Source organism: Lissotriton helveticus, chromosome 3_1, assembly GCF_964261635.1.
Source record: "Lissotriton helveticus chromosome 3_1, aLisHel1.1, whole genome shotgun sequence".
Taxonomy (NCBI): Eukaryota; Metazoa; Chordata; class Amphibia; order Caudata; family Salamandridae; genus Lissotriton; species Lissotriton helveticus.
This window is the reverse complement of record NC_136061.1, coordinates 374800321-374817985: the sequence shown is the minus strand read 5'-3', so window position 1 is coordinate 374817985 and position 17665 is coordinate 374800321. Positions and strand designations below refer to the sequence as shown.

At 44.2% G+C, this 17665-nt stretch overlaps 1 protein-coding gene across 1 annotated transcript in view; it reads left to right on the top strand.

The window, feature by feature from the left end:
* Window positions 1-17665, top strand: part of SUPT6H (SPT6 homolog, histone chaperone and transcription elongation factor) — a 1180384-nt gene that overhangs the window by 808279 nt on the left and 354440 nt on the right. Inside the window, exon 25 of the mRNA XM_078680107.1 lies at window positions 13681-13888. Coding sequence (XP_078536233.1) covers window positions 13681-13888 — 208 coding nt within the window. The remainder of the gene's footprint in view (window positions 1-13680; window positions 13889-17665) is intronic.

Genomic DNA, 17665 nt, shown 5'->3' with positions numbered 1-17665 from the left:
GCAATTGTTCTCTGTGTGTATACCACGCTCTCTTCATTGCCCTTCTTACTAATTTCCTAGGGTAGCCCCTGGATGTTAACTTCGTGCATAGTATTTCTGCTTCTGTGAAGAAATCATTTTTGTATTTACAATTTCTTCGAATTCTCAGAAATTGGCCGTAAGGGAGGCCTTCCCTCAGTGCTCTCGGGTGTGCGCTGCGGTATTCTAGGAGAGTATTACGTTCCGTTGGCTTGCGGAATAGGGTGGTATACAACTGTCCGTCCTCACATTTAATGGTTACATCTAGATAGTCAACTTTTTGTCTGTCATAAGAGAAGGTAAATCTGAGATCAGGTTGGCTCATATTAAGCCAGGCACAGAAGTTGTGTAACGTCTCTTCATCGCCATCCCAGATCATAAGGACATCATCGATGTACCTGCGCCATAATTTAATTTGGTCATAGTAGGGGTTGGTTTCGGATAGGATGATGTTGGACTCCAGGTCATCCACAAAAAGAATGGCGAAATTGGGGGCAAAAATAGCCCCCATAGACGTTCCCTTGCACTGTCTATAATATGTGTCTTTGAATAAAAAGTAGTTTTTTGTTAGAGCAATTGAGATTGGGCAACCTCCCAGCACCATATACTCTTAATCGCATACTGCACTTACAGTGCCCAGGAATGGCCCTGGGTACTGTAGGGGCACAGTGTGTGGGTGTCAGGGTACAATAAGGGCTGCAACCCTTAGGGGTCTTCACTGGTCACCATGCCCTGGGTACCTAGGGTACCATTTACTAGGGGCTGACAGGTGGCCAGAGATGCCAATTGGGTTTCAGTTTCAACACAGTTTTAGGAAAGGAACACAGGCCCTGGGCACCTGGTTGGCAGGAGCCCAGGGCACACTCAGTCAAAGCATATCAGCAGTTCAGCAAAAAGTGGGATCATACCAATGCAAGAAAGATGGCACTTTCTCACCCATTTCCTAGTGGCTCCCACCTTGGCCAGACAACACTTGTTCCCCAATCTCCTTGATGCTCTCAGTGCAACATGAAAGGGGCATGAGGGGCTCCCCAACAGGCCAGACCATCTAATGCAGAACCATGTAGAAATAAGGCACCCCAACCCCGGTAGTCTCAACCTTGCGATTTGGCCTCTAAAGTCTGAGTTTGGCTACCTCAATCTACCTCCCGAATGTATGAATGTATTCAAGGAAGCACGAAGGACTTCTACTCATTTCTATTATGCTTCCAATCGGAAAAGGTTACTGCCTCTCGAATTACATTGACCCTTTAGCAGCTAGCGTCCAAACATTATCTGCTACCTACCTCACCTACAAACCTGTGGACTAGCCTTTACCTCCATCCAGCTACACTTGTCAGCTGTGGCTACCTATCTCCAAAATAAGCAACACGTTTCCCTCTTTAGGATTTGAGTCATTAAAGCTTTAATGGAGGGACTCCAGAGTCATTCTGCTACAGGTTCCAGCGGCCCTGCTGTGGAACTCAATGTCTTCTTTAAACAACTCATGGGTCCTCCATATGAGGCCCTCCAGTCATGTCCCCTTCAATTTCTCTTTTGGAAGGTGGTGTTTCTTGTGGATAGCACCTCACTCAGATGTGTCAGTGAGCTCCAAGTGTTAATATTGGAAGAGCCTCTCTTTCAGGTTCATAGAGATAGGGCTGTCCTATGTACTAATGGTTCAAGATCTTAAGAATTTATTATGAGACTATTGTACACGTTTTACTTCAGCACCTGTTCCTCCACCTCCTCAACCTCCACCGCCAATTGCTACACCACCTTGTACTTCTGTGCCTGTGTCCGCACCGTCCCCGATGGAAGATACTAGTGGGCCGCAACAGCATCCAGATACCTCAGATGGAGCCGCTGTTCTGAGACGCCAGGGTTGGCTGAAAGCAACTATGTTCCGCTCTGAAGTACAAGGCAAAGTTTTGGATATGCCGTTTGATGGCGAGTCACTCTTCGGCAAGCATGTTGATGATGCTTTGCAAATCATCAAAACAGATACTGACACGGCTAAGGCCCTAGGAGCACTCCAATTCAGGAAAACCCCCTTCCGTGGAGCGCGGGACAGAGGAAATTGTTCTTTTTGAGGAGGTTATCAATGGTACCAACCTCAATCATACACCTCCTACAGGCCGTCCTACCAGCAGCAACATCAATATCACGCACCACCGCAGGCTGCCTACTCTAGACAGCCTAGACTAAAACAACAGGCTCAGCCCAGATATACGGGCCATAAACAGTGACGTTGCTTCGCTGCCTGCTGCTCCTCTGGATTCCTGGAAGAAAATCCCTCTCTATCATTTCCCGAATCAATGGAAAAATATAACATCAGACAAATGGGTCCTAGATATTAAGGTATGGTCATACCTCAGAATTCCTGTGGAGTTAAGGCACCCTCTAGTTATTAACGGTTCAAGATGAGGGGGAAATTGGGGTAATACACAAAAGATAACCTCTTGTCTGACCTATATACTTTCAATCTGGCAGCTGCTCTACTGTTTCCTACATACACAGAGCATAGACATTTAGAGAGAACAGAACCTTAATTTCCATGCAAGTTTCATTTTTCTTTGTATGACTTTATTCATCATCTCTTTTTATAAAAAACATATTTATTATATATTTCTGTTTTTGCAAATATAAATGATTTTTCTATTTTTTAACATATAAGACAAAACAATCAATTATTGTCATCTATATGTGCATTTTTCATAAGACATTAGAGTACTAAAAAATGAAAGCACCCCACAGGCAAATGGCCCCGTTATAAAACATGAATGAAATCAAAATGGCATTTTCACAACATCTCTATCATCAGGCATACTCTTCAACCATACTAACTCACATACCATACAACACATTTATTACAAACAGGAAAAAAACATCAGAGAAAGAAAGAAACAAACACATCTGAGAGCTTAAAAAGTTAATTAGTATAGAATTTAGTCATGAAGGAAAGCATTAGTCCATCCTTTTTTTTGGTCACAACTGTTGCTTCTTTGGGTGACTTTTCTAGTCCTTGGCTTGTCAGATGTGCATGACTGGCCTACATACGTTTCGGTGATTGGAGTGGTATTATCACCTTCATCAGGGCCAAAAAAGGGAACAACGGGGTCCAGAGTAGGTAAAAGGGGGTGTTTGCATATCTGAAATAACATGGTATAGCATTAGGGTATCTGCTCTGTGCATCATATTTTCAAAAGTCATTTCTTTTTTACTCTTTATTTATTAATTTGTTATTGCGCTTAGCAGGTCATGAGTGATGACCTGAGAATAGCATTATGTAGTCACAGTCTCTTATGAGTTGAGCTTGACTTCATAATTAGATCTAGAGAAAGAACCAAATGTCCCCAAAGTAGAAGAAAATATAGTTTCACTCCCAAGTGACAAGACAGAAAGTAAAATGTGTCTTTTTGTTATTAGTCCATAACCCTTCACCAATGTAGAAAACATCTAAGAAACCGTAATAACCTACATCGTAGTGTGACACAGATGTATTTTCAGAAGTTGAAAAATATCGACTGTCGATCCCACAGGGTGGTGACCAGGGAATTTCTATGAATTGGACAGTGAGAAATAACAGTTAGGTCAGTCAGCTCTCACGCATTGTTAGAGCAAAATCTACTTTTCAAAGAGAAACATACTTCTCATTAGGGAGTGATCGTGGTCTGTGAAGAGGTGTCCTATATACTTTTCATGCGTGAGGCATTTCTTTGAACTTACTCATTCCTGCGAAATATTTTTTCTGCGAAAGAAAAAAGTAACACATTTTTGGTTCTGAATGAAGAGTTTCACTGCTACAATGCACTCTCATTATATTCTTACCTCAGGATATAGAGAAGATTATTCTCTTGTGCGTGTTCTTTCGGGCTTTATCATAGCATCTGTGCTCGTTCAATTTTGTAAGATCCTGGCTTGGGCTGTACAACTGTCTACAACAGTGAAAGAAAATGTAGACCCTTAAACGCTCCGATAATTTTTTTTAGTAGAGAGATACATGTGCTGCCTTGTTTACAACATTTCTAAAGAGATTTTTTATAAAGGAGAACCTGATCTCTTATAGGTTAGTTCTTTAAGGGAATAGCAATATGGTTGTGAAAGGTCGCTAATCCAAGGTTTACTCTTACAATACATTAGTCTGTGCTCATAGTTTTTGTTGTTGTTATGTGGGATACGAAAGAGTACTATTTCTGGCATTTCCTCGTATAGAGAACAGCCTATTACCCCGGTGTGTCTATCTTTTTTTGAAGGGCAGAAACCTATCATTCGTAGATTAGCTGTACCTTCAAGCGGTGAGAATTAATGCCGTCTGAAAGAAAGGTTTTTTAACTCGCTAACAGTTGCTATGGCTCAGGGGTGTGCGGTATAAAGTATCCCTGCTTACCTCTATCGTACTGCTCGCAGCCCGACTTAGTGTCCTCACCTCTCCATGGGAAAAACTATCTTGACTGCATCCTCTACTGTTTTAATAGTTTTACCGCGGTCGTCAATTGGTAGGATGCTCTCGCGAGGGTCCAAAGGGTTACGCGAGAGTCTACCAGAGACGAGTTTCAGTCCCGCCATCTTGGAACGGGGTCAAACATACTCGTTCTGATTTCCTCCATACGGGCGCCCACGATATCGGGTATCTAAACATAAAACTCGATCTTGGTCATTTCATGGTCTTTGTCAACGGGTAAAGATTTTTCCCTATTAAAAACAATTGTCAGACCCAGGCTGCCTAGTAGGCATAAAGTGCTATAGATGTAGGTGACAGCAGAAATACTAATAATGGTCGCAATCTTGGATTGTTTACTCGAAATGCGTCCGAGGTGATTAGTTATTATGACATAGAGGTGGTATATGATTTCAAAATTTCGAAATATACATACTACTAGTGAGATAATTGCCTAATGATTGTAAAGTTCCTGGTAGGGGATACATTCCACAATACTTTAAGAGGGGGGCTATTCTTACTAGCTAATATTAAAAGGTGGATTTACCAAGAGTATTCATAGACCACCAATTTATGAAGAAAAGCAAACATTGTGTTGATAAATACCAAAGTATTAGGAGTATCCGCCATCTGTGCACCTTTTATCAAGTATCGATAATGATAACAGATGTTAGGAGGTTACAATCCATATTATTTCCTCATTCAATCCTCTGCGTACAGTGTTAAGGGAATATATCCAATAAGTTTCCCTTTGTTTCCTAAATTTAGTTGGGTCTTTGCCAGGTTTGTTATTGACACGCTCCAAGATAACCCACCTCATGTCATTTTCAGTGTGTTGTTTTTGCAGGTAGTGGCTTACCATGGGTGCCTGTATTTTGGAGGTCCTTATGGCTGATTTGTATTCTGACAGTCGGATGCGGAATTCTCTTGCCGTTTCTCCAATATAGCCCAGCCCACGTGGGCAGAGTATTAGATAGACGACATTGGAGCTTCTGCAATTGGTCAAATGTTTGTTGTCTGACTTGTCTCCACAGGTCCATGTCTGTGTGACTATTGCTGATTCGCAAGCATGGCAGTTGCCACATCTGTAATTTCCCCTAGGTGGAGGTAAGCCATCAATGGTGGCTTGTTTCAAAGTTGTAGTGGGTTTAGGTCTACTGTGTACCAATTTGTCTTTAATATTGGCATTTCTCCTAAACGCTACCAGGGGCTTCTGTAGAGGATCATGTTCCTCATTGGTATTGAGGATTTTCCAGTTTTTGTCCAATACTTGCTTTATTTTGTAATTGATACTAGAATGGTCTACTACACAGACCAGTTTGTCACTTTGGTGTTTTGGAACATTGTTGAACAGGGCATCTCTGTTGTAGTATTTGGCCCTTTTGAGGGATTGTTTTGTGAGTCTTTTGGGGTAGCCTCGCAAGATCAGACGTGTTTGTAATTGTTCAGCATGGAACATGAGATCTTTCATTCAGGTGCAATTTCTGCGGATTCGCAGGAATTTCCCCAAGGGGATAGAATCTTTTTGGCAGGTAGGGTGATAGCTGCCATGTTCCAGTATAGTATTTTTTGCAGTTGGCTTTCAGAAGAGGCTTACTTCCAGGTGGTTGTCAACTCCCTTAATCCAAATATCCAGAAATTCTACTTGTCGATGAATGATTGCAGGTGAATTTTAAGTTTGTGTCTGCCAAGTTTAGCCAGGTAAGAAAATGTAATCTATAAATCGATGCCATTTCTCTACATTTTCAAAGAAAGGGGCAGCCTCATTGAAAATATGTTTACGTTCGAATTCCCCCACATAGATATTCGCTATGCTGGGGGCACAGGAAGCCCCCATGCTGGTCCCCTTGATTTGATGGTACAGTTCTTGGTTGAATTCAAAGTAGTTGTTTTGTAATACTATGGCCAGGCACTCTAAAATGAAAGTGTCTGGCCTATCCCCTGGTGTCCTAGCCAAGAGCGCTGCCACCGCTTCTATGGCTAGGTCTTGGGGGATATTCGTGTATAATGACTCGATATCCAACGTTACCAAGATTTGTGTTTCTTGGTCAAAAGGGGCATACTCAAGGGTGGTTATCATGTGCCCCGTGTCCTTGATATAGGATGTGTATAGAGTGGTTAGGGGGCATAGAAAAGTATTGATATACTTCGATAATGGTTCCGTACAGGAATTGATAGATGACACAATTGGCCTGAGGGGCGGATCAGAGGTACTTTTGTGTGTTTTGGGCACTCCATACAGTGCTGGAGTTACTGTGTTAGATTTTATCAAGAAGTCCATTTCCTTTTGGCACACATAGCCATCCATAAATGCTTTTTCTACAGTGGTTTCTACTGTTGTTTTAAGTTTGGTCAGTGCTCTCATATTCGCCTTTTTGTAATGCTCTTGTATTTCTAGCATGTTATTCACCTTATCTGTATATTGTGTTGTATCTATTATCACTATTCCTCCTGCTTTGTCACAGGGTTTGATGGTGATAAGTGGGTTGTTCTCCAAAGTTTTTAGGGCATCTCTTTCATTATTACTTAGATTTGGTTGGGATTTCGGAACAAACTTCATTATCTTATCTATTTCTTTGATGACATTCTTTTCAAAGATACTAACTTCAGGGCCTAACATGTCCAGGGTTTTTGTGAAAGTTGACATAGGTTTACAACCTGAGAGATTTAATTCCTCCTCATTATGATCTACAGTCTGAAAGTACTTTTTTAATCTGACTTTCCAGAAAAATTAGAACAGGTCTTGATTTAGTTTGAACTTGTTAATTTGTGTATTCGGGACAAAAGATAATCCTCTACTAAGTAGGCTTACCTCATGGGTGGAAAGCGAATGCTGAGATAGGTTAAAAATAGGGATTTGTGAGTCTTGTGGTGTTTTCAAGATCTCCAGTATTGTTGAGTCCTTGTCCGCATGTAAGGTTGTGGATGTGGAGGGTCTATTGGATGGTAGAAGTTCCTGTCCGTTCTGGGGGAACCGCGTTTTGGCTCTGCCTCTGCCCCGTGATAAAAAAGGGGATTGTGTTTGCCTCCTTGGATATTGTCCAGAGGGGTGCCCTCTCTGATTTCTGTTTTGATAATTGTAATTGGAGTCATCTCCTAGCCCTGGTCCATCAAAGTCTGAGTCAGATGAGTTAGTTTCCGAAAAGGTACGAATTTTGCCTTGTCGACTAGGCCTCTGATTATATTGGGCTTGGTTTTGTTGTCCCTCTTGGTAGAAATTTGTCGCAAGATAGGGATAGATTTTCTCTTGTGAGAACCATCTCACATCTTTTATGAGTTTATCAGTCTTTTTCTGAATTCACCACGACGCTACCTCGTCACCTACCTCAAAGATCAACAGCTTATCATCTTCAGTTATTTAAGAAGGAGGCTTTAATAATGTTGCAAAAAGGAGCAATAGAGTGTGTTGCATGTTTTCAGAAGGGGAAGGATTTTTACTCTCGCTTTTTCCTTATAAAAAAAAGAGGCTGGGGGATTGGCGGCCCATTTTAGATATCAGAAAACGTAACAAATACCTCCTGAAGAAATCCTTTCGCATGGTCAGTCTTCAGGAGATTTTCCATCTTCTGAACCACTCAGATTTTTTAGCAAGCCTGGATAGGGAAGATGCCTACTTCCATATCCCTATTCACCCCAAGCATCGCAAATTTCTACTGTTTTCTGTGGCAGGCGCACATTATCAGTTCAAGGTCCTTCCATTTGGCCTTTGCTCAGCTCCACGTGGCAACGTTTCTACGGCTGAAAGGCTTGCAGATCTTCCCATACCGCGATGATTGTCTGGTAAAAGCTTCTTCTCTTTGTCAGGGTTCAGAAGTCATCTCTTCCTGCCTACAACTGTTCCGCTATCTGGGTCTTGCAGTCAATCTTCGAAAATCCATTCTAGCTCCTTTCTCCGAGATTAACGTTTCTAGGAGCACTAATAGACATTCTGCAAAACAAGGTATACTTGACAACGGAAAGACTGAACACCATCTTGTCTCTGGCTCACGACCTTCACAGAAAGAAGTGCGCTTCTGTAAGTCTCCTCAAATCCTTTCTTGGGATGTTGTCTTCTTCCATTCTCATGGTTCCTCATGCTCGGCTAAGGATGAGACCATTTCAAGAGCAGTTAGGCGCCCAATGGCTTCAAATATCAGGATTATTCAACGACATAGTTCGGATAACTCCGATCATGAAGGAGGCACTTATTTGGTGGCAATCTCCTCGCAATCTCTCTCTGGGACTGTCATTCCTTTCTCCTCCTCCAGAGTTTGTTCTGACAACAGATGCATCTTTGGAAGGCTGGGGAGCACATCTGCAAGACCTACAAGTAAGCGGCAAATGGAGTCTCTCTCTCTCTCCAAAATGCATATCAAATTTCTGGAACTGTGGGCGATTTCTCTAGCCCTTCAATCATTCCTACCAAGGATAAAAGCATCCTCAGTCTTCAAACGCACGGACAACACTACCTGCATGCAGTTTCTGAACAAGCAGGGAGGGACAATATCCCCGATTCTATCTTCAGAAGCTCAAAAGATATGGAAAAACAACCTGGCAGACACATTGAGCAGGTTAAATCAATCGAATCACGAATGGGAACTAAACCAAATGGTTCTCAACCGCATCTTTCAAAAATGGCGAAAACCCAACTTGGACCTATTTGCGTCTCAGGAGAACCAGAAATGCTGGTTCTTTGCCAGCAGGGAACCTCAGACAGGGTCATGGAGGAAAGCGTTTTTGATCAGCTGGTCAGGAATCTTTGCGTACGCTTTTCAACCATATCCTTTGATCTCCAGAGTGTTGATAAAAATGAAGAGGGAACCATGCCAACTTATCCTCATTGCTCCACGTTGACCTAGTCAACACTGGTTCATGGAGCTTCTCCTGCTGTCGCAGTCCAGTCCCTATCGCCTTCCTTCGTCAGCCACACTGCTGGCGATGAACAAGGAACAGATCCTGCATCCTCATCCAGCTTCTCTGCAATTGCATGCCAGGAACCTGAGCACAAGGAGTACGAGGATTTAGCCATCCCTGAGGATTGTAAATGTATTTTGTCCAGGGCAAGAGCTGAGTCTGCGTCAAAAACATATAGACTGAAATGGAAATGTTTTTGTTCTTGGTGCCATTGTAATGGTACTCACCCTTTTGACTCTTCCCCAGAAAATATCCTGCCTTATCTTTTATCTCGGGCAAGATCAGGTCTGGTTTATGCTTCAATAAGAGTCCATCTTGCAGCCATCTCTCGATATAGATGGACATCGGACGCTTCTTCTCTTTGCTCTGCTCGCATCATCAAACAGTCTATGAAAGGCCTTTTCAGAACTTTTCCTCCTATCAGACCTCCTCCTCCTCCTAAATGCGTCCTAATATAGTCTTATCACAATTAATGAAGCCACCTTCTGATAGATACATCTGCCGTGTCTATGCTTCACCTTCGAAGCCGTCGGATCCACTGTCGACTCCGTCGAAGCCGGAGCCAGCGCCGAGCCCGACGCCGGCCGAGGAACACTTCCACGACTTCGTTCGGGATTCGGCATCAGGGATGATGGAACCGGCGTCGAAGGATTCGGTGTCGTCGACTTCGGCATCGATGGCTTCGGAGTCGAAGGCCTCGCCGGTGTCGGAAGATGCCAATGCGGAGCCGGCATAAAGGGCGCAGGGGCATAGGTCTGGGGGACACCCAGACCAAATGCCATCGGACCCGTGGGACCAACAGGAATCCCAGAGGGGTACATAGCCCTGGAGTAGATGCCATACATTGCATTCAGAAAATGCGTCGGATCCTGACCTGGAGCCGGGAAGGCTGGGTACGAACCCCCAGGCGGCTCTTGAGGGCGTGGAGTCGATATGACGTCGACCTCCTCTTCAGGCTGGTGCACCGGAGTCGATAGACCTTCGGGCAACGGAGCCTCTCCTTCTCCAACCATCTCCTCCTCACCTTCATCCTCCCGATCCGGAGAATGGGATGGAACCGGAGACGGATTCGCTGTTTGTTTCGGTGAACAAGGCGAATTCGCATGCGACGCCCCACCTCCGGCGTCATGTTCTTCTGAAGCCGAAGATATCACTTCTTTTTCTACCAGCTTCACCTGCGACTTTGGTTTAGAACCTGAGTCCTTCTTTGAACGATGTCGGGATTCATGAGATCTTTTCCTATGCTTCTTTTTTGACGATCTTGAAGCATGGGCCGAGGATGAATCCGAACGCGACCTCGAGTGAGATCTTGACCTCGAGCGTCAAGTCCGCGACTTCGATTTGTTCTTTTCTTTACTTCCTTTAAGCTTAGCAACAATAAGATTAGCTTCTCTCTCCCGGAGGGCCTTAGGAGTCATCTTCTTACAGGATCGGCAGTCTTTGACATCGTGGTCGGAGCTAAGACACCATAAACAGCATTCATGTGGATCCGTAATGGACATGGTTTTGCCGCATTCTCCACAGGCTTTAAAACCTGTCTTCTTCGAAGACATGATGAAAGAAGAGATAAAGGAATACTAACAACACAGAGTAACAAAGTTACAGTAAAAGCTACGGACGATCCCTAGAAAACCGTTAGCGGAAAAAAGGGAACTGATGTCATCACGCCGGCGTGGGCCTAATATAGGCGTCGGTTACGTCAGTGGAGTCGCGAGCGATGCCGTGCCTCTATGACGTCCGAGTCCACGTCGGCGCGAGGCTATGAAAAGAATTTCTAAATGTTGCTGGCGCAGGGGGATATTCACAAGGTGAGGAATCCACAGGCAGATATTGTATCTACCAGAAAAAGCGTTACCGAAGGTAAGTAACTTGTTCTTTTGAGCCAATCCACAAGATATCTCAAATTTCTTTCATGGAATGTAACTTTGCTTCTCGCGCTCACATCAGCTAGAAGAGTACGTGAAATCCAAACCTTCACCATCAAAGAGCCCATCTTACGTTTCACAGAGGATTATGTGATGTTACAAACAAATCCAAAATATATTCCAAAGGTGCCATCCCAGTTTCACCTTAATGAAACAATAATTCTGCGCGCTTTTTTCCCCGCATCCTTCATCTCCAGCAGAGAAATCTCTTCACTCTTTAGATGTAAAAAGATGCCTTCAATTCTATTTGCAAAGAACAAAGCACCTGCGCAGAACAGCTCAACTCCTAGTATCCTATGGACCTGTTAAGCTAGGATCTGCTGTTCCGAAAAGAACTGTCACATGTTGGATTGCTGCTACTATTTAACGGTGTCATTTGAAGGCGGGTAAACCGCTTACCACCAAAACCAAGGCGCATTCCACAAGAGCAGTATCTTCTTCTGCTGCTCTAATTGCTGGTGTCACTCTGGACAAGATTTGCCGTGCTGCTACCTGGAAGAATGCTCATACGTTCATGCAGCACTGTTGCCAGGACATGGCATTTTACAGCAAAGCAGCAGTAGAACAGGCAGTCTTGTGCCATCTATTTCAATAAGGTAGGCCTCTATTTTTAGAGGTATTCTTTATCTGTTACATGTATATACTTTTATACAGCGTTTATATACTTATCAATTGATATGTTGTTAAATGTTCTCTCAATATGAATGTTCCTATTCTAGCATGCATGTTATAGCACCCCATCCTCTAAGGTACGAAGGTGATAGATAATTCAATATTATTAAACATTCATGTTCAGGAAACTGCTAGCTATTGTGATTCAAGCATGTGAATCTATGAAAGATGCAATACTGGAGAAGAAAATGAGTTACTTACCTGGAACTACGGTTCTCCAATATGCTATCTTTCATAGATTCACATGCGACCCACCCTCCTCCCCGGAGAGGCTTACTTTATTCTCTAAGGTTTATACTTGCACACTTGTGCTGGAAAATCTGAGGAACCTATCCTCTCTTGGGATTGTTCTAGTGGGTGCCGTTGGCTGTTGGTTGGATTTGGTTCTTTTTACAAAAGAAGGTTGATAGGCTATGGCACTGATACTTGTAACTCCAGTTTGCCTACGTTGGTGTTTTTTGTATATTTACATGCCACAATTGCACCTCCATGGTGAGAGGCTCAATGCTACAATTTTTTTAAAGCCTATGGCCCTTCACCACTCGGTACTGATTTTAAGGTTACCCGGGATTCTCAGCCTAATCTCGTAGAATAATTTCAAGCATGTGAATGAGAGATACCAATGTTGGAGATCGGGAGTTAGTCAATTATCAATTTTTTTCCTTGCAGCTGGTTCTGCTGTCCATCAACTCGCTAGAGCTCCCTCATGTTTCACATCTTCCGGTTCAGCTAGATGGACTTGCTAAGCTATTCTCCCCAGTTGGCTCAGTTTTATAGCCTTGTTCTTGGAAATTAGTGTATGGGCACCTGGTTTCGTCATAAACAAATACTACTGTTTAATGCCTCCAGATAATGATATCAGAAATCTAGATATAAGAGCAAATGATTTGCATTTTGCCTTTGGCTCTTACAAATTGCTTAAGCGCTTTACAGGCCTCTCTAGGTGATGAATGTATGCAGACCCAGGAATCCCTGTGGACTCCTGCAAACATTGTCTGCATCGTCACTGCTAATCCCAATAGTATGCAAGGTATCTTTTTAAAGAATAAATGGGGCATTTCAATGTTGTTCCCAATATGCACATTCATTGACAATCCTTGTGGGTTCTCAATTTAGTCATTTACTCCTTAGCACAAGCCATTCGAACATGTGACACGTGAACATGGGCCTCTTGACTTGAAAACAGGCCTTCCTAATCACAGTCTCCTTTGCAGAAAGGAATGATGAGGGTCAAACTCTTATCATAAGACCTACATTTGGTATTCTAGCTGAGAGCAGTCCCCTCTTTTATTCCAAGGTTTTCATAGAACTACATGTTAACCAGGAATTCTTCCTCTATTCTAACCAATTCTTTTTAGGATGAGTTGAACTCTATACATTGCTAATATTTCTAAGCTGTGTCTGTTCAGAAAGAACTCCTTTTTTGCTACTTTTTCTCATGTTTTGGCAAATCCAATATGCAAGGCTTAAATGTGATAAATGGCAGTGTGAATGTAATGCTTGTAAACCACATTTGAAAATCCAATTCTTTCCATGCATTGCAACACTCATGCCAGAAATATTGTTTTTCCAATGGTTTTTAACGTGATGTCATCTCTTTCGAAGACATTTTACTGATTTTAACTGAAGTGCAGTGATTTAATGACCACTTAAGAAAGGATAAAAAGAAATTTTGAACTCATAGTGGTGTTAACTTTTCATTCTTGTATTGCTTCTACATTTTTTTCTCTACCTATTGTAATCTTCTTTTAGCACTGATGCGTACATCGAAGTCCTGGATGGCTCCAGAGTCCACCCTGAAACATACGAGTGGGCACGAAAGATGGCAGTTGATGCCCTGGAGTATGATGAGTCTGCTGAGGATGCAAACCCAGCTGGAGCACTTGAGGAGATTTTGGAAAATCCAGAAAGACTGAAAGATTTGGATTTGGATGCCTTTGCAGAGGAATTAGAGCGGCAGGTTAGTGCTTCAACTTCATATATATTGTATGCAAAGCAGACCTGCATTGAGGAGGTTAGAGTAGGATAATGTTGGGCACCATTTACGCAGTCATCATATCACATTGAGAGAAAGTGAGGATTTAACACTGCACTTCCTTCCAACACTCATCATAAATCACAACTATTATGGTGAATCTATTGACAGAACTGGTAATTCCTATTCCTAACTCCCAGGCTGTTGTATCCCTTTTTTGGCTAAAAAAAAATAAATACAATATTTTGGATTAGGTGGTTTCACCCTGCCATGGTAAGATACTACAGAGGCAGGCTCAACCTCAATTAATAGGGGAATTCTTAAGATATTAATTTCCTGGATAATTCAGGAATCCAACTAATATTTGAAGTACCCTAAAATATACCACAGGTGAAAAAGTGAATAAACAAATTACTAGATTTTTAGAGGTACCATAGCTCCATGAACATAGGAAGTGTGGCATGTTTCAGCCTGCTCTAAGAGCCAAATAATTGGTTAGGGGCATTCATCAGGGCAAATGGGAGCCTAACCTGTTATAATTAGGTGCAGGAAAGTGCCCCTGTATGACAGTCACTCCCAATTTTTGCCTGGCAAATAAAGCTATTGCGACTAAAAGTGCACTGGGCTCCTGCTAAATTGGTCCTCAGTGCCAAAGCTCTTTCCCTAAACTGTACAATTGATCACCCAATTGGCAAAACCTTTAGCACCTTCTGTAATTCCCTAGTAAATAGTACCCTGGTACCTAGGGTACCAAAGAGGGCCCCTAAGGCCACAAATTGCGTCAGCTTAGCGGGCCCCTCACCAAGCACATGCAAGACTGCCATTGCAGGCTGCATGTCTTGGTGCAGACAAAAGTGAAAACACAACATGCCACACATACCTGTGTGTCATGTCCCCTGCTACTGCATGTCATATTTGTAAGCTACTCCTACTGCAGACCTAACAGCCTTAAGGCAGAGTGCTGAATATAACCTGTAAGGAGGGCATGCCTGCATGAGCAGATATGTCCCTGTGCTCGTCAGTCCTATAACTGCCTATGCAAGAAGAAGAAGTAGAAGTCCACATTTGTAAAGCGCACAATCACCCGTAAGGGTCTCTAGGCGCTGGGGGCCGTCGGGAAGATTAAGCGAGCTATTGCCCAGAGTCACATGGTGCTGGGCTAACCTGCCGCCGGAGCCGGGGATCGAACCGTGGTCCCCAGATTCCAGCGTCAGTCGCCCTGGCCGCGGCGCCACACCTCTTCCACTGCAAGTGGACAGGGAAGCCATTTTAATACAGATACTGGTCACTGTTGAAAATGAGTTCCCCAGCTACATGATGGCTTCCCTGAAAATAGGGATGTTTGGTATCAAACATCTTGTATTGATGAACCTACACCAATGTCCGTGTTGGATTTACCAATGCCTGCACCCAAAGGGCACCTTAGAGGTGCCCCATAAAACCTACCAGCCTCTGGTATCCTTGCTGACTGGTTTCTGCCAGCCTGCCTGCCACCGAGATGCTGTTCTGACCTCCTAGTTGGAGAGCCTTTGCTCTCAGAAGACCCAGAACAAAAGCCTGTCTGGGAAGTAGGTATAATACCCCCTCCCACAGATTAATATGCTGATTAGGCTCCTTGAGTCGGCAAGCTTTAAATAAGCTGCAGCCTTTGGATTGCAAATATGGATCCCCTCAAAGTCGACTAGTGCTGAAGTTGTGACTCCAGAAACTTAGGAGGACTACCTGCCTTCGAAAAAGACTCAAGATCTCCCCTGAACAGTAGCCCCGTTCTAAAGAATCTTCAAAAGAGAAGACTCTGAGGCCTCTGGGACTGACAAAACCCGACCCCCGAAGCCACCACTGGCCTGGCATATGCAGTCCACTATTCTAGTGGGCACCTTGCACCAGTCCAAGCGACCCTTATTGATGGTAGGTTTAAGACAACCTTCATAGAAAGCTATCCTAGTGGTAGCTGTGGAGAGCAGCCTTCAGGCGAAGTCTAGAAGGAATGTAAAGCAGCTTGTTTTACCAGTCTATAATCTCATGAATGATCAAATGAAAGGAGAACCACACCAGGTATATATAAAATATATATGTATTTATTCTAAACACATCCCTTTAGTTTCTTTATGAGGCTAGAGGTAAAAGTACACAAAGTAAACTTAAGTAGCACACAGTAAATTAGCACAGTATACGTTTTGCCCAAGGGGCCTCACAAACCATATACTAAGAAAGTGGTATAAGTACCACTGTGAACACAGAGACAAGGCGTAGGGCCTGTAGAACCGTTGGGGCAACTAGGAACCAGCCAAAGTAGGGACGCAGGAGACCCACGGGGGACGCGTGCAGTGTCCAAACACAGCCGCAAATCACCATTGACTTCTATGGAGAAGTTGTGATTAGATTTTTAAAGATTAAGGACACTTAGGAGTGGACTAGGAACAAACCCCTTCAGTACTGGACAGTTCGAGAGTCAAGACCCACGGGAGCACCAAAGCACTCGTGTTACCTCACCCAGGGAAGCCGGGTGCATAGGTGTTTTTTCATGTCTGCAAAGAAGTGCTGCAGGCGAACAGATGATAAGTGTCCGGATGGATCCAAGGGTGGATCTAAGATCTGAAGAACCTGAAAGCAGAGGGGCCAGTGACCAGGGAGGCAACAAGAAGATGCCCACCAATGTTGGGTGATTTCAGGTGCAGGAGGTGAAGCTGGACTCTTCAGCCACGAGGACCAAGTAGCGTCAACCACAACCAGGAGCTGGATTCGAGCTGTTTCACGTCGGATGTCGAGTGCTGCAGCGTCGGTATCTGGATTGGACCCAACAAGCCTTGGCAACACCCTTTGGAGGGGAGTCATGGCACGTCTGGAGCAACCAGGGAAGCCCAAGAAACAAAAATTACCTTCGTGGGGACTCACCAGTCGACGGACCAGGGATCGCGAAGGGGCCTTGAGCAGAAATGCTAGAAGCGGGCCCACGGAACACTCGTGGAGTGTAGGCCCACAATCTTCGGTGCAAAAGGTGCTCAGGGCTTTGACTACAAGTAGCCCAATGTACAACTTCGGGAAAGCTCGGGAAGTAGGTGCACTTGCAAATATGCACGCTGGCCAGGAGTTCCGGTCCCACGTCTCTCGTGATGGCTGCGGGTCTCAGCTTTGCTGTGATCTCGTGACGGCCTCAGAGATGTTTGGAAGTCTGTGTCCTGTGTTGCAAATCCTTCAGGATCCGGCGGGAGCCTCGAAAATGCAAAATCTTCAAAAGAGAAGACTCTGAGGCCTCTGGGACTGACAAAACCAGACACCCGAAGCCACCACTGCACGTGTCACCTCCGCCTGAGTTGGAGTGAGCCCACAAAGTTCCTCAACCCTCCAGAGCTAGAGTCCATCCTGGTTTAGCCCCTCATGAACTCGCCAATGTCGCCTGCAGCCTTAGCATGCAGGCTCTGTCAACCACAACTGCTGTGGTAATGAAAAAACAGAAGCCTATGGACACCCCTATGCCTTCAAAAAGAGGACCAAAGGTGTCCCCCCCCTGTTCCAGAGTATTGCGAGGCCTGAGCCATTTGCTGGTACTACCCGACTGGCCTCCTGGCCTGAGCCTGCAGCCTCTTTCCACAGTGACCGATCTGCATTGAAACACATTGGGCTCCCAATGCTGTTTTGCACCCTGCACCCGGCCGCCCCTGTGCCACTGGTGGTGTACTGCTGGTGCTGCCTTGGACCTTGCCCACTACTCATTACTCCTGGCGACTGGTCCCGCGACCACACTACCACTAACAAAGCACT